Source organism: Propithecus coquereli, unplaced genomic scaffold, assembly GCF_000956105.1.
Source record: "Propithecus coquereli isolate 6110/MARCELLA unplaced genomic scaffold, Pcoq_1.0 Scaffold139, whole genome shotgun sequence".
In the NCBI taxonomy this organism is placed as follows: domain Eukaryota; kingdom Metazoa; phylum Chordata; class Mammalia; order Primates; family Indriidae; genus Propithecus; species Propithecus coquereli.
The window spans coordinates 5,582,865-5,607,987 of NW_012138191.1; the positions used below are offsets into that span (position 1 = coordinate 5,582,865).

The following is a 25,123-nucleotide window of genomic DNA, read 5'->3' on the forward strand; positions in this document are numbered from 1 at the left end:
AACGACTTGACCTTTTGAGTTGTTTCCCAGAAATGATGGATTTTCTGCAAGACAGAAGATTTGAGATTCTGAAAGCCCCAGGGCAGACTTCCCAACTCCAGGACTCACCATTCCCCTCCACCTGCGCCAGGGCACATGGCCCCTCCTTAAAAAGCCTCTTGGAGAGAAGGATTTGAGGCAGCTTCTCCCCAGAAGAAAGAGTGAGCCCTGTTTCTGAAAAAAATAATAAATAATAAAACCATTTTTGTTGTACACCTATTTTTCTCATTTTACACCCATCTCTCCACTAGACTGCAATTCCATGAGACAAGGAACCCGTGTCACGGGTTTGTCACTGTGCCCAGAAGGCCTAGCACGGTGCTCCCAATGAATATTTTTGATCAAGTGCCTGAATAGAAGAAAAATCAAATTGGCCTGCCTGAAATATCTTGAATTTGAAATCAAAGGGCTCCAAATGAATGAGGCCTTAACTACAAACCCCAAGGAACCTAATAATTTGTAGAAATCTCTTCCAAAATGTCTATGGATACTGAAGGATTAGGTATTCATAGTGACATAACTCTCCTGGACATTGCAAAGATTGTAGCCGCTGGGGTTCTGGGAAGCTAACAAATTGACTGACAGACCCAAAGACCCACTGAGCTCCTGTTACATGCACAGCTTTCACATGGCACTGGGGCTGGCCCTAAGTGTGCCGAGAGAAGGCAGTTGCCCACATGGTACAAGGTGAGGACCTTTCACTCCCCATAGGATGAGGAGTGCATTATCTGATTGGTAAATTTGAAAGAAGGAATTGGGCATGCTTGGCTCGGCCCCAGCTCCCTCCCCTCTGGGTGTCAGGAGCCTGTGGGGTGTGTGTCTTCTGGTCTGCTAGCTGCCACCTGGCAAAAGGGCTGTTCCTGGGGAGACGAAGAGTAGGCCTGAAGATTCCAGAACCACTTGTGAACAGGTTGGGTAAGATTGTCAAATTCAAATTCAAGACTTGAGCACTTACCCATAGACCTAAAATCATACTCTCTAACCAGCTTCAAAGGTCTAAAAAGATGGTATTTTGATTGATGTCTGACTTCTGTTTGTGTCTCAGAGAACTAGAAAGGGGTATGGTGCTTTGGGCCCATAAACCTCAACTCTCTCTGTTCTTACTATTTCTGAGGCTTACTCCAAGCAGAAAAACAAGTGGATTGTCAACACCTTGAGAGAAGAAACTGTGTACTCTCCTCCAGCCCAACAGACATGTAGCTTCCATGCTGTGGGCCCTCAGATATAAAAGTAGTCCAGATAAAGTCCCTGGAGCAGGGCTATAATATGGCATCAGGCTGCTCTAAATTAGAAATCACCTGATGACAATCAACTCTTGCCCAGGCACTAGCTTGATAAGGAACAGGTTAGCAAAAATAGAAGACTTCCTCAGAATAAGGAAGCTTCTGGAACAGTAGTTCTCAGCCCAGGCAGTACACGGTAATTACCTGGGGAGCTTTGGGGGAAAATACACACACACACACACACACACACACACACACACACACACACACAGAGAAAGATAGAAAGAGGATGCCAGGCTACATGCCAGACAAATGAAGCTGGAAGCTGCAATCACTGGCGGGGTGGGACCTAGGCATCAGTAGTTGCTAATATTCCCCAGGTGATTCCCATGCGCAGTCAAGGTTTGGATCCCATGTTCCAGGGCAGCCTTGCTTTGACATAATTAGTAGTTTGTAAGAAATGCAGACTCAGGCCCCAGGTGATTCATACATGCATTAAAGTTTAGGAAGCACTAGTTTAGAAAACAGGCACCAGCTGATTGATTTTGGGCAGACTGTTTAATCTGGCTAAACCTCAATTGAATAAACTATGACAGGTCCACACAATGGAATACGACATAGCCATCAAAAGGAGTGTGGAATATCTTTATCTACTATGGAGTGATTCCCACAATATCTTAACTTAAAAAAAGAACCCAATAATATAAATACATATATATAGTCTATTTTAATAGATAAATCAAAAACTAGGAAAATGGACTCTGGGGAAAATTCAATCAGATAATATATGTAGAGCAGTTAGCATTGTGTCCGGCACATAGTAAGTGCTTAACAAATATCAGGTATCATTATTCCTTTGTTGATGCAGTCAGTAGCTGTTAGCTCAGAGAAATGATGTGGGTGCCATGGCTCTGTGGTTTCAGCAAGGCAAGGAAAGTCTGATGTTATCAGGACACAAAAGGAAAATGTGGGCTTCTTAAGCTTTTATTATGGAAAACCAAAAATGTACAAAAGTAAAGTATCATGAATGCTCAATTCCGATGACCCAACTTAAACAATAATCAACTCACTCATGGTCTTTCTTGTTTCATCTTTAGCCCCAACCCCTTCCCTACCCTAGTGGATTCTTTTGAAGTAAATCCCAGGTACATCACTTCATCCATAAATACTTTAGTACATAACCTCTAAAAGATGAGGACTCTATTTTTTTTTTTTTGAGACAGAGTCTCACTCTGTTGCCCGGGCTAGAGTGAGTGCCGTGGCATCAGCCTAGCTCACAGCAACCTCAAACTCCTGGGCTCAAGCAATCCTACTGCCTCAGCCTCCCGAGTAGCTGGGACTACAGGCATGCGCCACCATGCCCGGCTAATTTTTTCTATATATTTTTAGTTGTCCGATTAATTTCTTTCTATTTTTAGTAGAGACGGGGTCTCGCTCTTGCTCAGGCTGGTCTTGAACTCCTGAGCTCAAACAATCAGCCTGCCTCAGCCTCCCAGAGTGCTAGGATTACAGGCGTGAGCCACCTCACCCGGCCTAGGACTCTATTTTTTTTTAACACTCCCACAGAACCACTGTAATAACACGTAAAAATGTAATAATTCTCTAAGATCATCAAATACCAGTGTTTAAATTTCCCTGATTGTCAATCTTCTTTTTAACAATTGTTTTGCTCAAATTAGTTTCCAAACAAGGTCAACACATTACGTTTGTTTGCTTTACCTCTTTAATCTTTTGTAATCTATAGGTTTCCCCTCCATTTATTTTTCTTTGCAATTTATTTATTGAAGAAACCAGGTTGCTTGTCCTGAAGAATTCTCCACATTCAGGATTTTAATGACTGCATCCTTATAGTTTTACCTGTTCTTCTGTCCCTCCCCTATATTTCTAACAAATTGATAGTTAGATCCAAAGGCTTGATTATAATAGATTCAGATTTGATTTCTTTAAAAGAATTCTTCATAGGTGGTGTTTTTTACTCATCTCGTCAGGAGAACAGGAAAATTCAAGTTCATAACATTAACTACTTATTTGCTTTATCATCTCATTTTGAGATTTAAGATTGGGGAGTTGGTTCAGGGGTTGTCAGGCTGATCTGTCCATGAGAAAGTTCCCCATCAGCTTTTCACCTACTGGTTTTAGCAGCCGCTGGTGATATTGCTTAGAATCATTATTTCATTAGGGCCTGCAAAACTGTGATTTTTCTAATCCAATTATCTCTTCTACACTTAATTAATTAGAATGCTTCTATAAAGAAGAAATTTCTCTCCTCAACTCTTTGGTATCCTAAAGTACAACTTGTATAAAAAATGCAGGACTGGACCAGTTTTCAGAATAAGCTGATTCCCTAGCATCCTCTAGAGGTAAACAATCGTTTGTTTATTTTCTTTTTAGACAGGGTCTTGCTATGATGCCCAGGCTGGAGTGCAGCAGCTATTCATACGCGCAATTGTGACACACTATAGCCTCGAACTCCTGGCGTCAAGCAATCCTTCTTCCTCAACCTCCCGAGTAGCAGGGAGTATGGTGTGCACCACCATGTCCGGCACTGAACTCATGGGTTTTAAAAACATATTTGAGGAATTTCAATCCATTGGAGTTCCTCATCTTTTCGATGTTCAAATTGTCCCACATTTGGCCAACAGAAGCTCTTCAGATTGACACCTGAGTCATTTAACCAAGATTCCAGTAGTCTTCAACAGCTTCCTTGTTTTCTGGTATTACAGAGATTCCAGCCTCAACTCTGCCAATTTCCTGCCCAGATCTTGAATCACCCATTTCTCCAAGGAGTAATGGTTCCTGTCAGTAGGAAATGGTATTAAAAGGCCACAATTTGGACACTAGGAGTGCTCATTGCTACTGAGTCGTTTATTGTTTCTAATCCCTTTTGGTGGATTGAGCTAGAAAAGACATTTTTTTACAAAGAAAAATATATTATGAATTTATACAAATATTTTACATTCATTTTTAGAGTTACAGAGTTTTTATTTAATTTACTTGATTTTTATATTACCCTGAAAATCCAAGTTATAACGTTAGCTATATGTTAATATTTGCTTTATCATTAAATAGATGGAAAATAGCTTCAGAACAAATATATCGATATTATTATTAACAATGTGTTTACTGAATGTTGTTTAAGACTTCTTTGCAGTTCTTTTTATCCTTAGGATATATTACACTAGGGATGAAAAACCAAAACTGTTGTGTTTTAAAGTCATTTGAAATAATTTCTCTTTATGAAGGTCAGCCATTGACTCAATACACAATTGAGTCCTTTTTTTGTTTTCCATTTTGATTCCATTTTCAGGGATTTAAAACAGTTAAATTTAATTTTGTTATATGATTACATAAAATAGTAGCATGATTCCAGTGTCAAATCTACAAAACAAGTCACGTTCAGCAACGTCTAGCTTTCATCCTTGAACCGTCCACTCTGCTCCCTCTCTCCCCGTCTCTATAAGCAATCTTTTTTAAAATTAGTTTTTGGTTACCCTTACATAAAATAAAGAGATTCCAGTCTCAATTTTTCTTTTTCTTTCTTTTTTTTTTTTTAGTCATACTCATGGCTAAGATTTATTACAGGAAAAGGATACAAAGCAAAATCAGCAAAGGGAAAAGGTACATGGGCGAAGGCCAGAGGAAACCAAGGCCTGAGCTTCCAAGAGTCCTCTCCCAGGAGAGTCACACAGGACTCTGAACCCCAACACAAATAAAAGATTTATTTTTTCTTTCTTAAATAAAAGATTCTGTACTATATATATTTTTCCACTTTTTTTTCTTCTTAGCAAAACATCGTGGAGTTCACTCCATAGCAGTATGTGGACAGTCGTCATTTCAGTTTCTACTGCGTAGCACCCCTATGTAGATATACCATGGTTCATTCAGCCAGTGTCTTGTTGATAGATACCCGAGTAATTTCCAGGCTTTTGCTACCTACAAAGTGTGCTATAATGACCAGCCTTGTATGGACATCTTTGTTTATTTTTGCCAATGTATCTTTGGCTTAGACTCCTAGAAGTGGGATTGCTGGGTCAAAGAATAAAAGCACAGGTCATTTTGCAGGACAGAGTCAAATTCCCTTACTGGAGTAGATGGCTTCTAAAATGATGTTTCCAAAGGTTCCCATTTCCTGGTAAATTGCCCCTTGAGTTCAATTTACAAAAGTGATAGGATGTCCCTTCCAAGATTAAGTTACAAAAGACTGCGACTTCTGTTTTGCTCTCACACTCTCTTTCTAGTGCTTTTGCTTGCCTGCTCTAATCAAGCAAGCCACTGTGTGCCTGCTGCCCTATGGAGAGGTCCATGTGGCAAGGAACTGAGGGCAACCTGTAGCCAACAGCCAACAAAGAACTGAGACCTTCAGTGCAACAATTCAGTGAGAAACTAAATCCTGTAACAATGAATGAGTGGGCTTGGAAGTGAATCCTCCCCAGGTTGAGCCTTGAGATGACCACAGCCCTGGCCAACACCTTGTTTGCAGCCTTGTGAGAGACCCTCGACCAGAGGACCCAATGAACCTGCACCTGGAATCTTAACCCACAGACACTGTGAGATACTAAGTGCAGTGTTTTAAGCTATTAAGTTTTGGCATAATATTTCTCATACAACAGTCGTTAACAGATACACCTCCACACAGGTTGTGTTTTGTTAGGTGACTCTAGGGAGAGTGCTGATTAATCGATTCATGATGAGGCCAACTGCTGAGGTCCGTTGGCAATAATGCTTTGTGGGGCACTACAGGGCCATATAGAGGAGGCTGCAGGCCTTGCACCCCACTGCTGTGAGCAGGACCTCAGAGAGAGTCCCCCACCTTGAGCCAAGGGTGAGAATAGGTCAGGGCCATCAAATGGCACAGAAGTACACAGAGAAAGGCAGGGAATGATGTCTATTCCATCAAAAAGAAAACAGGACTGTAAGGGAGTGAAGGGCATTTTCGATCTTTGCTCTTTAACTCAGAGCTCCTCAGAAATGCAGTGTCTCAGGCCGCACCACAGACTCAGAGTCAGAACCTGCATTTTAGCAAGATTCCCAGAAGATCCTGTATATATGAGTTTGAGACCCTGAAGTATGGGAAACTCTGGCCTATCTAACTCTGTATAGTTTGGAATTTTAATTTGTTACATGTATCCATGTATTACCTGTGTCATTTAAAAAACTGTTAATAAAGAGACTAGATTATAAGGAATGGGAAAATTCAGGGGGAGATTCTTACCACCCCTGGACCAGGTGGTAAGAAAGGAATCCACTGAGACAGTTCAGGAGGTGACAGCCTGCCACTCTCTCTGAGAGCTGGGGGCTTGTCTTTAGGGAGACACACCCCACCCCCAGAGAGAGGCAGGAGGGAAGACGGGGAGAGGTCCTGGACAAGCCCCCAGCCTGAAGGTTCTGTTTACTTTCACTGCAGTAGCTTAAGAGCAGGCATCTGGCCATTGTAGGAGCTCATAATTGTAGTTCTAGAAGTACTGATAGCAGAATTACTGCACACGAGCGTCCATGGGCTCACAATTCTAATGACATCATCATGACAGCAAGTAGAAAAAAAAATTAAAGTAAATCTTTCAACAATTACCACAGCTTCTCTCTTCCCTAGTTCCTTGGATAGGCAAGAAACCGATTTCCAGCTGTATGTGATAATGAAAGCGTTTTTCTTTCTTTCTTCTTATGTTAAATACAAGCAAATCGATGAAATAGAAGATAGCGTGTGATTGCTAAGGAAATCAGTGACTCAGATGCTGTGGCCATGGCACCTGCGGATGGGGGGGAAAGGACGGAGGTGGAGGAAGCTGGTGCAGCCCGCCCATGCCAAGGACACTCAAGGGTGATGGGCTGAGCTCTGGAGGAGGAAGGATTTGACATCACCGGGTCCAACCTCACAGTTTGGGCCCTGGAGGGTGAGAGACGCCGAGAGTTGGCTGCGGACACAGGACTAGAACCCAAGGGGTTCTTCATTTTGCCTACCCATTTTCTCTGCCCTCTTCCTCACTTCTCTCCCTTGTATCGCCAAGTATTTTACAGTATTTATATTATACTTCAATAAAAAAAAGCTGTGTTTTTTGGTTTTGTTTTTTTTAAATAGCATTGAGGAGCTAGAAGGAAGATATTCAGTGCAGGTTTTTAAAACGTAGGCAAGGAGGCCAGAATTTACACATAAAAGCAGGGTTTGAAGTAAGCCATTGGAATTAAGGAAGCCTCATAAAGAGAGGGGTCTATTCGAGGTTTCCTGTAGGATCTGGGCTTTAAGCCAGGCCTTAAAGAAAAAAAGCAGCTTAGTGGGAGTAGGAGCTAAGCAATGACTTGGAGCAAAGCCCTGCAGCCCTACTCAGAGCCCATACCCTTCCTTCTGAGAGACCAAACACACAAACGGACAATGGCTAGGCCACATATGACAATAGAACTCTGACCCAAAGCCCGTGCAGTAACCACCCTGGGATGCCAAGGAAACCGAATGATAACCTGTGCAGCAATTGGCCCAGAACAGTCAGGACTTGGTCAGTGACTGTCAGTGTCTTCCAATCCCCCAACCACCACTCCCCCTCCTCCAACTGAGGACCGACCAGAGGAAGCCAAGTATGTCCCCATACCAATCCCATAGGATGCCCCTCTACTAGTCAGCCCCACTTGGTGTCCTCATGCCAACCTACAATCACAGCACACCTGAATCCTTCCCTTTTTTTCCACTATAAAGTTTCCCAGACACCTGCCACATGCAAGTGATGGTGGCTGACTCCGCGAGCTCTGACTAAATGGCCTCTCTGTTCTCCTTTGGGTGGTCTTCGTTTATTTCCATATCTCCAGCAAGGTGTCTAGACACAAACTGAACATACTCATAAAACCAACACCCAGATCAGGAGGTAGCCAGTACCCCAGAATGACCCTTTCCAGCTCTATCCCTCCCAAAGTTAACCATTCTCCTGACTTCTAACACCATAAATCAGTTGTGTCTATTTCTTGAACTCCTGGCTTCAAGTGGTCCTCCTGCCTTGGCCTCTCAAAGTGCTAGGATTACAAGCATGAGCCACCACATCCAGCCCAGTTGTGCTTATTTCTGAAGACAGTGAATACTCTTGTATGTACTGACTTCTTTTGTTCAAGATCATGTGTGTTGTTGTGTGTAGCAATATTTTCATTCATATTCATTGCTATATGCTAATATTCTACTGTGTGACTTCACCACAAATCATATATACATTCTACTGTGGATAGACATTTGGGTTGTTTCCAGTTTGGGGCTACTGTGAACAGTATGGTGGTCACAAACATTCTTGCCCATGTCTCAGTGGACATAAGCTCTTGTTCCTGTGGTGTGCACACCCAGGAGCAGAACTATATTGGGTGACACGTTATGCACACGTTCAGCTTTAGTAGATACTGCGTTTCCAACAGGGTCAACTATCTTAGTCCATTTGGGCTGTTATGACAAAATACCTTAGGCTGCGTACTTTATGCACAACAGAAGTTTATTCCTCACAGTTTTGGAAGCTGAGAAGCCCAAGATCAAAGTGCCAGCAGATTCAGTGTGCGGTGAGGGCTTGCTCTCAGCTTCAGAGATATGATGCCTTCTCACTTGGTCTTCACATGGTTGAAGGGACAGAAGGGCTCCCTTGAGTGACTTTTATAGACACTAATCCCACCCATGAGAGTGGAGCTCTCATGGCCTAATCACTTCCCCAAGGCCCCAACTCTTTTTTTTTTTTTTTTGAGACAGAGTCTCACTCTGTTGCCCTGGCTAGAGTGAGTGCCGTGGCGTTAGCCTAGCTCACAGCAACCTCAAACTCCTGGGCTCAAACGATCCTACTGCCTCTGCCTCCTGACTAGCTGGGACTACAGGCATGCACTACCATGCCCCGCTAATTTTTTCTATATATTTTTAGTTGTCCAGATAATTTCTTTCTATTTTTTTAGTAGAGATGGGGTCTCGCTCTTGCTCAGGCTGGTCTCGAACTCCTGAGCTCAAACAATCCGCCCGCCTCGGCCTCCCAGAGTGCTAGGATTACAAGAGTGAGCCACCGCGCCTGGCCGGCCCCACCTCTTAATACCGTCGCCTTGGAGGTTACGTTTCAATATATGAATTTTGGGGTGACACATATATTCAGAACCCAGCAGCAACTTACATTCCCTCCAAAACTTACGAGAGTTTCATATTTTTGTCAACATTTGATCTTGTCAGACTTATTCCCTATAGGCTCTAAGAGTTATTTCCCCCTCCTGAATTTAGTTATTATAATTATTAACGGTACAGAACCAATCAAAACAATCCTTGTCCCCTCCCCATTTTCTCCCTCTCCCCCCACACTCCAGGAATGCTCCATTAGACCACACAGTCTTGAACTGGAGACAGTGGGTGGTAGGAGGGTGCTCATAGGGTGGGGTCTTTGCTTTATGGTTCTGTGTCACCGAGGTGCTCTGCACACAGTCGTTACAAAATAAGTATCTGTTATATAACTACATGAAAGAATGACATGAAAGCCTATTTGCGCCACACATGTGAAGGTCCCCAACCACTAGAAGGCACCCATAGTGTCTTATTAATCTAAGGCCTTCAACCTGGCACAGGAACTCCTTTAATAAACAATATCTGTGGCTGGGCACAGTGACTCACACCTGTAGTCTTAGCATTTTGGGAGGCCGGTGTAGAAGGATCACTTGAGGCCAGGAGTTCAAGACCAGCGTGAGCAACAGTGAGATTTCATCTCTACAAAAAATAGAAAAATTAGCTGGGTGTGGTTGCACACACCTGTGGTCCCACCTACTTGGGAGGCTAAGACGGAAGGATCATTGGAACCCAGGAGTTTGAGGCTGCAGTGAGCTACGATGATGCCACTGCACTCTAGCCTGGGAGACAGAGTGAGACCCTGTATCGAATAAAATAAAATAAAATACACAATGTCTGCTAAACCAAACTGGCTTCCCAAGGCCTGGCTTTTTAGGCTTGTGTTCTGGGACCCATCTCACCCCACCTCAGGGCATCAAGCACATGCGATAATTATAATCAAATTGTTACGACATCCCTGAGACTATATTAATTATATATTGGGTGTTATTATACTATTATAGCAGGTGGCAGATCTTGGAATATTGGGCAGGAATGTATTGGTGTGAAAATCTCACTGTAAATGGGGTCCCCGACTCCAGAGGTCCCATCTGCTGTGGTTCACAGGCATAAAGAGCATCCACCCCTGACGCAGCAGGAGAAAGGAGGTGGAAAGGGGCTTATGTGCAGATACTCTCTCTGCAGGTGGGTCTGCCCCCATGCACTTAGGAGGACACTGATCTCTCTGGCCCCACCCAGCCTTCATCCAACATGAAGTGTGCTTTATCAAGTCCCCAAGTGTGGGTGGCCAGGTCTCCCACTGGAGGTGGAGGTCCTCCCTTCCTTCTTTGGGCTCTGACCTCCACATGGCTGTGAGGATGACTGCCTGGCTCTCCTTCCTACATGCACCCTCCTGCAGCTGAAAGTCACACTCCAACACAAGACTCTGGAGATCTGGCACTGGCCAATACACTGGCCAATTCCTGCCTTGCTTGAAATCAACACGGGGGAGACCTTCAGGTTGATAACAGCTGCAATGGGGTTGCTGGTCTGTGCAGACCAAGTCAGGGCTTCTGGCAGCATCATCTGAAAATTGCCGGGAAGGCCCCTGGACACTTCCTACACACCTTACCCAAGGTGTCTCCCACAATGACCAGTGAGTGACTGGGCTCGAAATTCCACCATTTGAGCAATACTCCTTGGGGCTACACATTGCCTTCTAGAGATATTTTTTTCCAGCTCCCCTGGGAGGGGAACATGTTAAAATTAGTACCTGTGCATGACGTGCTTACTGACCTGCGCTGCATGGGCACCTGGCTGGGGGTAGGGGGACAGAGGGCTGGTTAAGAGCAAGGCAGCTGGGCACAGTGGCTCACACCTATAATCCTGGCACTCTGGGAAGCCAAGGTGGGAGGATCCCTTGAGCTCAGAGGTTTGGCACCAAGAGCAAGAGCAAGACCCCGTCTCGACTAAAAATAGAAAAATTAGCCGGGCATCGTGGCACAAGCCTGTAGTCCCACCTGCTTGGGAGGCTGAGGCAGGAGGATCGCTTGAGCCCAGGAGTTTGAAGTTGTAGTAAGCTACAATGATGCCACTGCACTCCACCTGGGGTGACAGAACGAGACTCTGTCTCAAAAAAAAAAAGCAAGGGAAGGTGGACGGGGAGCTTGTGTAGGGACCACCCTAGGTTTCAGGGTACATGGAGCTGGATTCAGAGCATCAGTTGAAGAGCAGTTCACAGGTAGAGGTCAATAGGTCACTTAAGTCCCCAGGGCAGTGCAGAGGAAAGGCTGCAGGAGCCAAAGCAGGGTATAAAACCCTGGAGGCTAACAGCTTGAGACTGGGCCACAGCAAGCCCCAGCCCTGATGCCTCCAAGGGCTCCAATTATCGTCCCTTGCAGAGCCAGAAACAGAAGTGCCTCCTCAGGCACCAGTGCCTGCCCCTTGCCCAGCCGTGGCTGCCTGAAAAGAGCCCCAAAGAATACCCTCAATCCACCCCAATGTGTTTCTGGTATAAACACAGCTTGTCTCCCCACCAGTAGGCAAGCTTGGGGTGGGGGTGCAGAGAACACCCTAGCCCCCATCCTGCACAGCTGCCCCAGCAGATATGCCTCCCTCCGCAATAAGTTCCCAACACACAGGATAACATAAGGGGCAAATATAAAGAGGAGTGAGGCAGGAGGGTCTGCACCTCTAAAGGTGTAGCCAAGGGCTCTAGTCCCTCCCCATTTAATAGTGACAATAACAACATGTATCTAACCCTTAGTTAGCAATCACCGTAGGATTTACATAGATAAACTCATTTAATCCTCAAAACACTAGTGAGATACACACACATACACACACACACACACACACATACACACACACACATATATATTCATCCCCATTTTACAGATGAGGAAGGTGAGGCACAGAGCAGTTAATCCCTTGCCCAAGATCACAGAGCTGGTGCGAGGCAGAACAGGGTACAGGCCCACCGTTCACTCTGCCTCTCATGCCCCCAGTTCTACCAGGATGGGCAGGAAAGAGGCAAGAGGAGCATTTAGTGGTCACCCCCTCTGGGCCAGGCACTTGGCAAACACCTGTAGGCTCCAGTCTCAGAAGAACCCAGTGAAGGATGAGCCAGATACTCACTGTCCATGCAGGGAAGCAAGGCCAGAGAAGTCTGCCCACCACCAAGGCCACATGGCCCAGGGAGAGGTGGGGCTGAGATCCAAATCTCAGCCTGAGCTCTGCCTACCAGGTGTGCCCTCCCCAGCCCGTGCAGGGAGCTGAAGAGAATGGAAACCAAGCGGGAGAGAAACAGAAGGTGGGATGAGGAGACTGGAGAGGGGCTCCAGGGTCTTCCTCAAGCCTGGCAGCTGCCTCTAGCTTCCCTGGAGTCCACAGGAACCTCCAGACTTTCCTGGAGTGGCCTGGCAGGGGAGGAGGACCAGTGGGCAGGAACCCAAAGCAGTTGGGTCCCTGGAGGCTGGCCACCCTGCTGCTCCTGCCTGCCCCAGTGCAACAGCCTCAGGCTGGGTGCTGGGGGTGGAAGCAGGTTTCATGGGGTCCCCCACCCTGCACAACCGCCCTCTGGCCTCCAGGGACCTGTGCAGTATAAGGGGCATTACCAACCGCCATGTGCACTCTAGTGGCACCTCCTCATCCAATAGGGATGTGGCCTGGACAGAGGTACCTCCTCCAGAAAGCACAGGCAACAACCTGGATTGCCAGGTGGCTGAGGTCTGGATTGCTGGGACAGCCCAGGGCCCAGAAAGCCAAATTTTAAGGGACCCACAGAGGGCAAGAGCAGGGATGGAAATGCCACCCCCAGGACTCAGTCTGGCCATGGCATGGTCACCTGCCAGGCTGCGGTCCCTTAGCTCCCCTCTGACCCAGCCCCCACCAACCCCAAGAAAGGGACAAGGGCAGCCAGATAGCTCCACTCTGAGAGGGTCTGGTGTGTACCTCAGGGAATGGAGCGGACGTGTGGTGGGGAGGGCCTAGGGCTTCACTGGCGCCGCCGGTACAACACGGCCAGGAGTGTGATCACGAGTGCCCCAGCAGTGGCTGCCCGGAGCCACGGAGCCCAGAGCTCGTCCCAGATATTCCTGGCCGTCTCCTCCACCTCAAACTGGGCCATCTCCTCCTCCTGGAGCTGTGGGGCGGCATTTGGCCTGGGGTTGCTCTCCAGGAGGTCGGCGCCCGGGCCCTCCTCGGCCTCGTGGATTTCAAAGGTGCCCACGGAGTCATACTCATTCTCCTCCGGGCCGTGGATGGCCTCAGCACCCAAGGAGTTGCTGGCACTGATGGCAAGGTCTTCGGAGCAGCCCGAGAACCGGCTGTCCACCCGGGACACCAGCATGCCAGGCTTGCTCAGCTCTGGCTCCTGGCTCCCGCTATCAGAGCTGCCTCTAGTGGCGCCGGTGGGTGTTGCAGCCGCTGGGGTCTCCTGGGAAAGAAAGGGGAGCGCTGGAAGGGGCTGGGGTTAAAGGGAGACAAGCCAAGTCGGGTGGCCCCTTGCCCAGGCCAGAGCATGTACTAGCACCCCAACCCTCCATTCCCAGCCCATCAGCCCCTGAGGCCACCTTCTCTTGGGACACTGGGGGAGGAGGGGACCAAGGCCCTGCAGTAGCACCAATGGTAGCCTCCTCCAGGGCAGCCCTCTCCCTACTCCCTGGCCTGCCTGTGAGCACACCTCCACCCAGAAACCCTTGGAGGGGTGCGGCCCCATCCTGCATCAACATTCTGCCTGGGCCTGAGAGCCATGGGGCAGCCACAGGGGCAGAGGCCTGGCTATGTGCCCGAGGGGCCCTATGGGTTTCGGGTTAACTCTAAGGGCTTGGATGGGGCAAAAATGGGGAGCTGCTGGGTCAGAGTGGCTGCTCCTGGCTGGATGGGCTGGGACTGTGGTCCGTACAGCCTGGTGTGAAGGGGCAGGCCGGGCATCCTGGTGGTCAACAGCAAGGCATGAGGCAGACGGGCCACGTGCTCTGCCCCTCACTGCTTCCTCATGTACAAAATGGCATTGCCACACTCAGCTGGGAGCAACCAGCTCCAAAGGAGCTAATGCACATCATCAGTGGGGGTGGTGGGTGGACCCCATGCCTGACCCTCCTGAGGCATCCACACTTGGGAGCTCTACGGCTGCTCCTCACGGAGGACATGGTATGGAGTCTGGATAAGGCTAGCTCTCAGCTGTCCCTACACCCTCAGGGCCAGGCCGTGGACAGGCCAGGCTGGAGACAGAATGGAGACTGGGAAGGGTCCAGGGACAGGGCCAGGAGGGCAACGACTCACCTCAGCTCTGCTGTTCCTGCTGCTGGGGACCGTGCTGGCAGGCACCTTGGTGGGCGTGGAGCTAGTGGGCACTTTGGATGGCACTGTGCCGGCACGTGCTGGGTTGATGGGCAATTTGGACGGTGCTAGACTGGTGAGCACATTAGAAGGCACTGTACCCAAGGGCTTCGAGGTGGTGGGCAACTTGGAGGGCACCGTGTTCACTGGCATCAAGGTGGCAGGCACTTTGGAGGCCACTGTGCTGGTAGTCACAGAGGTGGCGGGTGCCTCTGCTCCACTGCAGCAGACAGTAGGCTCAGCCTGGTCACCAGCACCCCCTACAGAAGCCAAGCTGGTGGATGAGGAGGAGGAGGGGCCTGTAGACAGAGCTGGCGCTGCGGGCCCAGGCAAGCGGCTTGCCCTGGGGGTGGAACGGGCCAGGGGCTGGAAGGATACAGTTGGAGACACAGGCCCACGGGATGGCGTGAGGCTGGAGACTGCACCTGTGGGTGGCGAAACACAAGTGGAAGCACAAACCCAAAGGCCTGTTACTCTGAAGGCTGGAGAAGGGTCCCCCTACCCCAGGTCACACTGCAAAGGCCTCCAAATCTCCTGCCCTTGGAAGAGACTCTGCAGTCCCTTTGGTCACTGCTCCCAGGCCCAGTCCTCAACATACAGCCCCAAGTCTGTCCTGTCACAGACTGAAATGGTCCCTCCCTCTAACAGCACCGAGGAATTTGAAGGTCATTACTGAATATCCTCTCTGCTTTGTCTTCTCCCTCCCTTCTCCCGCCTTTCCTCCTGGGTCTGCCTTGTCGACCTTCCCCTTAGCCTGGAGGACTCCTGGACGCCCCCTCATTGCTGCCCCCACCCCCAGCAAGAGCAGTCCTGGCTCAGGGCGAGGGGCAGCAGAGTGGCTCCTGTAGAACAGCTCACACCAGCTAAGTGACACCCAAGGCCCGGCCAGTCCCCGGAGGCCTGGGAGACAGGGGGCAGGAACAAAGCCACCCCTGGCAGGAGGCCTGACCTGGGGGAAGCAGGAGGCAGCAGCTAGTGACAGCCCATAAAGGTGGCTGCGTCAGGATTCTCCATGGGACTCAGACAGCACATGCCAGGCCCCCACAGCTGACAGAGGTCAGGAGGCTGCTGAGGAACCCCCACAAGTCTAACACCACAGAATCTCACGGGATCTGTGTGCACCAACGTCCTGAAATCTGGTGCCCTTTGCCTCTATGGCCCACAGCAGCAACTCCTCAATGGTGTTCCATGACAAGGTGACACTGCAAAGTACAAACAAGTGCTTGGGGAAGTTTGGGAGAGACAGAAGCACTAAGATGGCTTCTCCCAGCCTTTCACTGCTCATGTGCCTTGTGGCCGGCCTGGGGCACTGAGAGCTGGCCAGGCACCAGTGTCACATGGAAAACAGTTTGGGAAGCAGCAGGGAGACATGCCAGCCTGGGAGGTTAGGGGCATTGAGATCTGGAGCGGGCCCAGGCCCCTGGTTGGTGAAGACTTTACTTCCTCTGGCGACTGAGAAGTTTTAGTGATTCGTTGGGAACTGGAGACCCCTTTGAGGTACGATAGTGTCTAAGGGCTCCCCTGCCAACAGCCGACCCAGCCCTGCACTGCCCCTCCTCCACTGTCCTCTAGGCCCTGGCTGACCCCTGTGGAGTCCCTTTGGCGGAATGCAGAAATGGCCCTAATTCTCCTCCCCACCTGTGCCCATACCCTCTACAATGTGGCTTTGTCAATCCCCCTATCTAGGGATAGGGTCTATTTCCCCACTCCTTGGATCTGGGCTGGCCTTATAACTTGCTTTGGCCCACAGAATGCGGTGGGGGGGGCTTGTGCCAGTTTTGAGCCCCTCCCCCCACCCCCAGAACTTTGCCCAGCTGCCATGAGACAGGTTTATGTGCTGGAGGATGAGAGATGACCCAGGTGAGAACCAACATGCCCAGCCAACAGCCATAAGCAGAGCTTATGTACTGGTGAGTATATACTGGAAAGTCTGTAAGAGGAACTTCAGCCAAGATTACAAGAACTACCCTGCTCGGTCAGCCCAAATGGCTGTGCTAAGTAAGTGGTTGTATTTTAAGCTACTAAAAAAAAATTGTTTTGGACTGTTTGTTACATAGCAAATGCCAACTGACTGATAGACTCTCTGACTGATAGAATTAGTTTTGCTCCCTGGGGTGAACTCCCTTTATTCCCACTTTGACTCCTGCCCAAGGAAGCCAGAGGGGGAACTCTAATCCTCATCCTCACCTGGGAGATCAGAGAAGCCCTATGACTGCAGGTCCTATGCGTACCTGCTGTGTGGGCACCGCCCAGTTCTGTGTTCTGCTTGTGATGCCCGCTAGAGATGCCAGCGCTGAGGGCTGCCAGGTCAGAGGAGGGCTCCAGGGGGCCACCCGGCCTCCTCGGGATGGCTCCAGAGCTGGGTGTCTGTGGGGCTTGCTTTGAACTCTGCAAGAGGGATAATATGAATAAGGCAGTTACTTCTCCCAAGAGCTGGCAGAGGGCTTATGGTCTTGGGGTATCTCCTACAGGCCTCAGCCCACATCACGGAGTACAGGAACCAAGGGAGCCCTTGCCTCGGTTCTACTAATTGCCAAATCATCTGCCCACGGGTGATCTTGCATCTACCTCATAGAACACACACACCATCCAACTGGGGAGTCCCCGTCTATCCGCCTGGCCCTGCCTCTCCGCGGCCACTGCACAGGCCCCTCAGGTTTCAGGTCCCCGGTGTCATCAGTCATCTTCCCCTGAAACTTGACTTTACTGGCAATAATGACAGCCCCACCACCCACCACTTGCCCCACGACTTCTGCTCCCTCACTCCCCTCATCTGGTCACTCCCCAGGTTCCCCCACCCAACTCAACGTCCCACATGGACCACTGCAAGGACCTCGAGACTGTGGCCTTCTAGCTGGTTGGTGACAGAGCGTTGGCGGCTGTCACAGGTTGAAGACCTGATCAGCAACCTAGAAGCTGGTCTGGGGTAGATCCCCCCTGAGGGAGCCCCAGGGTTCTAAGCAGAAGTAGGCAGACAGGAAGACAAAAGCAGGCGGCTCGAGGTAGTTTGCAAGGACGGACCTCTCCTAGGGACTCCGGTGGCCGGGTGTCCTGGACAGGCATGGGGTAACTGGGCTCCATCTCTCTGTAGCCGTTGTAGGGGAGGCTGCGGGCCGCTGCAGGTGCAGAGGGCCCTGGAACCTCAGCAGGCACTGACAGGGGCTCCAGCGGGGGTGAGGGGAGGCTCGAGGTCCCTGGAGGACGAAAGTACAGTGATAACAAGAAGGAATCAGGGGTGTTCCCCATGACAGTAGAGGCTGGGTGCTCTTGGGCCCACCCCCACCTCCATGGCTCCAAAAGCTGTCCTGGGCCACAAGCATCCCTGGGAGGGCTGTGGGTGGGAGGGAGAGGGGAGGTGGGGATGATGAGGAGAGGCAGCAAGGGGGCTACGGGTGCCTCCGGAGCTTCTCAGCACCCAGACTGGGTCAGCATCACCCCTCCTCTGTTCCCAGGCATCCTGGGCCCCAATGGCTTTCTCCTCTTCATGCTGTCACTGCCAACTGGCCCCTGCCCTGACACTGTTTCAGCGCCTCCCCTTTGCCCCACTACCCACCGCAGCCATCTGTATTCAGGGGGGGGTCACTATTCATCTCCACAAATGAAGAGACATGTAAGGAGGGATGGAAGGGAGGGAGAAAGCAAGGGAGGGAGGGAAGGAGGGAGAGGAAGGGAAAGAAAAAGAGAAAGAAGAGCAAACAGGGATGTCCCAAAGTTGTAGATCTGACCAGGGTCTCAGATATTATCTCTACTTTGAAATATAAAAAGACTGGCTTGACTTTTCTTCCTGTGTCTCCCCCTCGAACCCGATCTCACCAAACCCCCTCTGGCAAGGACACTGAGAGAGGGTCAGGGAGTGACTGGGCAGCTGGGGTGGGGGGGCTAGAAGGCTCTGGGGAAACCAGGGGAGGGGAAGAGAAGGTACGGGGGGGGTGAATGAATGGCATGGGGAGAGGAGTTGCGGAAGGGTGGGAGGCGAATGCTACAGTCACCGATCTCAGAGGAGGCCTCGTTTGCTGAGCATACGGAGGTGCCGAGCCCGGCTCAGCACTCAACATGCTCGTCCCACGGTATCTGTCTACCGCGGCCCTAAATGGTCAGTGCTGCCGTGAGCTCCACTTTACAGAGGAAAAGCCTCAGGCTCAAAGAAATTAAGGGACTTGGCCAAAGGGACACAGCTGGCAAGGGGCTTGGCCAGGATCTACGCCCAGGTCTGTACATTACTGCAGGGTGACGACAGGAAGCCAAGTGACAGAGAAAGGCAGGAGGTACAGGGGTGGGGGGAGAGGGAGAGTGGGGGCCGGGGAGGCAGGCAGGGGGGCCGGGAGCTCACGGGGCAGGTAGCTCTGGTAGACACGGGCCACTTCGTCAGCGAGACCAGCCAGCTCACAGGCCCTCAGCGCCTCAATGAGGAAATCCACCCAGTGGGTCCGCCGCTGCAAGCGGTTGAAGAGCTCCCAGAGGGTGTCCTGGTTCCCCCGTTGCCCATAGAGGGCCCGCAGTCGATCCTGGAAGACACAGCACCCCTGCCCTGCTCAAGCCAAGTGGCCTCGGCCACTTCCCCACCCAGGAGGGAGCCACCAGAAGCAGGAGTGCACCAAGAAAGCCACAAGAGGGAGGCAGCTGTGTGAAGCTGGACCGGAGCCCAGGACAAGGCCAGGATTGGAGCCCAAGTATGGAGTGAGGAACACCCATCAGCAATAACAACAGCAGCTGCCAGGGAACAGGCGTTACTATGCCCAGGCCCTCCGTTAAGAGCTCTGCGCGAATCATCTTACTTAATGCCATTATCATCCCTACCTTACTAATGAGGAAACTTGAGGTTTAGCAGAAGCAAAGACTGTTGCAAAGATCCTACAGCAGCGGGGCAGGGATACAAACCCAGTTAATCTGATGCAAAAGCCTTGGGTTTTACAACCCCCCCAAGGCAAAAAGAAAAGTTTGGATTAGGAGAGAAGGAAGAGGTACACAGCAAAAATCAGATGAAAGGGGGCAAAAGAGGAAAAGGGAGGAGCCGACAGTAAGAAACAAGGGGGCTGAGAACACCAGGGGGGTTCTGGGAAGACAACACCAGGGGCAGAGTGTTTGTATCTCCCCGAATTCCCACACCAATCCCACAGCAGCCAGGAAAAACCACAGGAAATACTTACTACAGAACTAGGTGACAAGTCCCCTCAAACCTCAAAATACAAGAGAGAGGGGCACACCCTGCCAGCCACAGACCGAGTACTAACTTCAGCTGTGGAAGGAAGCAGGAGAAAGGTCCTGAAGACAGGAGACCCCCAAATAGCCAACAGGTACCCACTGGGAGCGCAGGGGTCCAGTGTGACAACAGCAGCTACAGCTGGGCGGGGTCTGGCCCACTTCACTAGCTGGTGGGGCCCTGCAGCAAGTCCTGCCGGGGCTATAGTGATCTGGCTCCTGCGAACTCTCAGCACTGAGCCCTCACAACAAGGAGAATGGAATTGCAACTGAGCAGGACAAGGACAAGAGAGATGAAGGAAAGAGAAGTTTCCAAAACAGCCAGAACAGTGGGCGAGGGGACTAGAGCCAGGCAACCTCAGAAAGCCAGCACCATGATTTTGAGCAGTGCACAAAAGCAACACAAGAGGGAGCTCAGTGAAGTTAGAAAAGCCACCTGCGCCACACTTCATCTAAAAGTTAGACAAAGCATCAAGGAAAATAAGACACGGGACGAGGGACAGGGAAGGAGTTGGCTCTGGCATGGGTGAGGAACTGGGATGGGGCTCAGCTTCGAATTCCACAGCCCTAGCCCCAGTCCAATGTCCGGCTGTCACCTCCCTGGCTCACCTGGTCACTTGCCGTGAGGCAGGGCAGGTGAGGCAGGATCTCTAGAACATCCACACGGCAAAAACTGCTGTAATGATGGCAGATATATTTATAGGTCTTTTCCTCAGCAAACGTCATCGCTGCTCAGATTCTGAAGAGAGGGGGGTCTGGCCTGGGGATGGATGGACGGACTGAGACGGAGGAAACAAGACTGGAAGAAAAGACATCACACATGGCAACAGCATTGGGCGTGAGGCTGGACAAAAGGCAATTTTTCCTCAACTGTTCGAACTTTTTTTTTTGTCCCGCCCCGCTGCCACTGCTCTGGGCTGCTGTGGCCAGCTGAGCAGGGTCAGCTTTTTGAAATTTTAAGTTTTTCTTTCCTTCCTTCCTTCCTTCCTCCCACCCTTCCTTCTTCTACAGTGCAGTGGCATGATCATAGCTCACTGCAACCTGAAACTCCTGGGCTCAAGTGATCCTCCTGCCTCAGCCTCCTGGAACTATAGGTGTATACCACCACATTGGGCTAATTTTTCTATTTATTGTAGAGATGAGGTTTCACTATTGCCCAGGCTGGTCTTGAACTCCTGGCCTCAAGTGATCCTCCAGCCTCGGCCTCCAAAAGTGCTAAGATTACTGGCGTGAGCAATTATGACCGGCCTATTTCATCTTTAATTTCCTTAGACATCCTATTTTGTTATTGCCTGGGTCCCAGAGGCTCTCAAAGAATTTGCTTAAAAATGAATGGATAACCACCAGCTACCTGAAAGGCTGAGGTGGGAGGATCACTTGAGCCCAGAGGTTCAAGGCCAGCCTGGACAACATAGCAAGACCCTGTCTCTGAAAAAAAAAATTTTTTAATGAATTAATGACCAAACAGAACCAGATCCAGAATACTTAGGACCCATTCCTTCCCTGCAGGTGGTCAGCACTGGGGAGGGTCTGTATGTGCCTCTTGCTTCTGTGCCTGTGGGTGTATGGCTCCCCTCCTGGTTCTAGGGCCCTCAAGCTGACAGGAAGAGGGCTCCACCTAGAAGGCCTGCTTCTTTGGGGTATACTGAAAAAAGAAGCCCAACACAATAATAATAGGATCATCCTACCTTAAAGATGAAGAAAATGAGGTACTAAGAAATTAAGGGGCTTGCCAGATAGGGGAAGTACAAAGAACTGAGGTCTTCGGGATTAGGTTCTTTCCAGAACACAACTGCAGGCCATACACATTCTCATGGTAGGAGACTGAGTTCCACTGCCTTGAACTCACTGTGTGTCCTGGGGCAAGTTAACAGTCTCTTCCAGGCTTTTCTCCACCCTTAAAATGGCTCAAAGAGTTTATTTTGATAGCACAGTACTTCGGCCTTACAAGTTTAAAATTTTTAAAGTGCCTCAAGTAGGAGCAATTGCTGCCTGCTGTTTATATAGCACTTACTACAGTTTGCAAGTACAGATGTGTTTGCTGGTTTCGTATTTGCCTCCCCCATCAGGGAGTGCTGCAGGGAATAAAAGAGGCAGGGTCTATGCCATCATCCAATGTCTGTATTTACATTGGGGGGGGACAAATAACAGATCAGTAAACACATACCTAAATAAGAATTCCAGATCGTTCACAAAGGTTATGAAGAAAATAAAGCAGGGCATGCTACTTAAACTGGGTTGGTAAAGGAAGCCTTTCTGAACTGGCGGCATTAGAACTGAGCCCTTCTCAGCTGTGAGAAGATTGGTGTTTCCAGCAGAGGGCACAGGCAATACACAAGTCCTAAAATGGGAATGAGCTTGACATGTCTGAAGAATAGAAAACAGGTCAGTGTGGTCAAGGTTTAGAAAGCTAGGGGGAGGGACAGAGACCAAGATCAAAGAGGTTGGCAGAGGCCACTCACATGGGACTTTAGGTTTTATTTGGAGTGAAACCTGGAACCAGTAGAAGGTTCTAACAGGCAAAGGAGAGGATCTGATTTACATTAAAGCCCTCTCTGGTGGCTGTGAGGACTGTGAAAGGGCCAGGATGAAAACAGCGACAGAAGTTGAAGGCCACAGCCAAGGGAGACACACTTGGTACGGCCGGGCTGGTGACCAAAGACATGGCAAGAGGCAGTCAGATTCCTGGTGTTTTGAGGGTGTGGGAGGTGAGGGAGGGAGAAGAATCGAGGATGACTTCTTGGGGACTGGGTGGATGGAAACTGCCATTTACCAGGCCAGAGAAGCCAAGGGAGGAGCAGTGACGCAGAGGGAACTCCAGAGCTCAGTTTTGAACAAGTGAAGCTTGAGGTGCTATTGGGTTCGCAGAAGGTTGTCAGGGAGGGAAGGAGGCAGAGGAGAGAGGACCAGGTGGGTGTCAGGTGGGTGCGAGACCTGTAGAAGACAGTGCTGCAGGGCAGAGAGCCAGGTGCTGCTGAGGCCACCAGACCCTCCTCACATGGGAAACTGTCCTTGGCCTCACGGCCTCACATGGCACAACTTTCCTTGCCAACCTCCAGGCGTTGCATTCCCGGGAGGGCAAGTGCTAATGACATAAGGTCAGGAGGATCAGGGAGGTGAGGCAGGGGTCCTTTGAGCCTTCAGGAAACATGCAAAGAACAACTCTGTGGAGGTTAACGGACCCCTTCCTCCTTCCCTTCTCATGGCACCCAGGAAGGTACCAGGAGGGAGTTAGGTGAGGCACTCTTCTGCACTCCAGCCTCATAGCCCTAAGGCATAGACCTGTAGGAGGGAGGAGGGGATGATATGGCCAAACCAAAAGGAAAGAAAACCCACATTTGTTCACATTTACTGAGGGCCCACTACAGGCAGGCACATCCTAAGGTTCTTTCACTTAATCCTTGCCACAATCACATGAGAGGGGAACTGATGCCAAGTTGCCCAGCTGGCCAGGGAGGGACAGGATTTGAACCCAAGACTCGCTGCCGCATTGTAGCTGTCCATACACCCTGCAGGGCATAGAGGCCCCTACAGCAAAGGAGACCCACACAGCCCCCTGCCTTCAAGTCCAGGGAGGGGTCAACGTCACTTGTTGGGTGAGGGTGCACCTGGGAGGATGCAATATTTAGTCCCTTCTCTTGGCAGAAATGGAAATCTTTCAGACAGGCCTGAGGACATTAACCCTGCCCTCACATGGCAGCCAGGGTCTACAGGTCACTGACTGTCCTCCCGGATCTTTCTGAGGCTTCACGGCACACACAGAATGTAGTTTTGCTTTTAGTTGTATTGTTTTCCTCGCACCTCTTTCCCATCTCAGAGAAGGGGAGGAGATGGCAGAGTGTTCTCAACTCGGCGAAGTTTCTGATCCGACTGCCCCTGAGGCGCTGAGCACGTCCCAGAAAGAAATATCAACCGGGACTGACAGGCCTCACAGCCTCGGATCAGATTTCTTGTTGGGACCCAGGTCCGCGGAGGGCGGGGAGGTTCTTCTGAGCAGGTGTCACCGCCGAGAACTGTCAAGACCCAGCGGAGGGCAGCAGCACTCGACCCCGAGGCGCGACCGCCACAGGTCAGTGCACCGGGGCTCCGCCTCACATAAGAGTCATCCTGGGCCTTCGGGCAACGGTGCGCAGCGCGGGTGCCCGCCTCCTTCCCGCCCAACCTGCCCCCCAGCCCGAGCAGACACCCCACGCCACCTACCCCTCTCCCCGGGAGCAGGATGTGACGCGTGGAGTCCTCCATGTCCCGAACCCCGTGCGACGGGGCCCCACGCGCCCTGTCCCCTCCTGGCCCCCACCGCCCCGGCGCCCCAAATCTGGTGCGCCCCAGCAGACTCTCAGTCCCACTCGGCCCCTGCCGGCGCAGCACACCTTCCAAAAGGCGTCCGTGTGTGCTGAGCCGGGAGGACCGAGCGCCTGGGCAGCGACCTTACCTCGGGTAGCCAACTCCCAGCGACCAGGGACCGCCGCGGCCGGCCGGAACCCTCCGCGCAGGGAGGGCGGGCTGGCGCCAGGGCGGCGCGGCCATTGGCCCGGCGGCGGGGCGGGGCTTCGCGGCCACGCGCGGGTGGCTGTTTTGTGGGGCGGGCACTTGGCCTCCGTTTAGGGCCTGGACGCACGGAGCTGGGCTTTGAGGACCGATCGAGTTTCCTGCTAGGGGCGCGGGTGAGCCGATTGTTTTCTTCCCTTCTTCGTCTGCAGCAACTTCCAGGGGAAGTCCAGTGTCCGGAAGCTAGGCAGGCGGCCGGCCTTAGAGTCACTGGCTGGCTTGGGTTTCCGTCCCCACGCTTCTCTCCTCCCGCCGGCAGCTCCGAGGGGTGAGGGTCTTCATGGCATTTTCTCCCGCGTCCCCAGAGGCTGGCACACGGTGCCCAATAAATGTAGGGTGACACGCAAAGTTCACAGGGGCGCGAATGTCCAGCAAAGCGACGAGCACGCTGGGCCCCTGCGATCAGGACGGGGCGGAGGCCTGCGGGGAGGCGGGTGCGAGGCAGGGATGCCAAGGGTGGCAGGCCGGGCGCTGGGCGTAGGACTTGAGTGCTGGTGGGAAAGGCCTCTTCCCCGCCCCCCAAAGGTCTGGGGTAGGTACTTCCCGCAGTGCCTGCTATCCACCTCGCTCTTGCTCTGCTGGGGCAGAGGCCGGCAGTTAGTGAGCACCCACTGTGTTGCAGGTATAAGGCTTAAAGCTTTGTATCTTAGGGCCCATTAAATACTCTTACCATAATCAGGTAGAGTGGATTATTCATCCTGTTTTAAAGAGAGTTTAAGAGATCTGGAAAAATGTTTGACAG

The 25,123-nt window shown here is 50.9% G+C and overlaps 1 protein-coding gene across 2 annotated transcripts; it reads right to left on the minus strand.

The window, feature by feature from the left end:
• Positions 1-12,197: 12,197 nt before the first annotated feature.
• On the minus strand, positions 12,198-24,289 carry MAVS (mitochondrial antiviral signaling protein). Of its 2 annotated transcripts, XM_012639278.1 has the most exons (7): positions 24,266-24,289; positions 20,443-20,632; positions 18,965-19,139; positions 17,656-17,828; positions 16,866-17,022; positions 14,578-15,059; positions 12,198-13,729 (listed from the first exon to the last, which is right to left on the minus strand). In XM_012639278.1, the coding sequence occupies exons 2-7, from the start codon at positions 20,557-20,559 to the stop codon at positions 13,289-13,291; spliced, it is 1,545 nt and encodes a 514-aa protein (XP_012494732.1). In that variant the 5' UTR covers positions 20,560-20,632; positions 24,266-24,289; the 3' UTR covers positions 12,198-13,288. The 2 variants fall into 2 exon arrangements, with proteins under 2 accessions (XP_012494732.1, XP_012494733.1); XM_012639279.1 differs by lacking the exon at positions 24,266-24,289 and having other exon boundaries at positions 20,443-20,692.
• Positions 24,290-25,123: the final 834 nt, after the last annotated feature.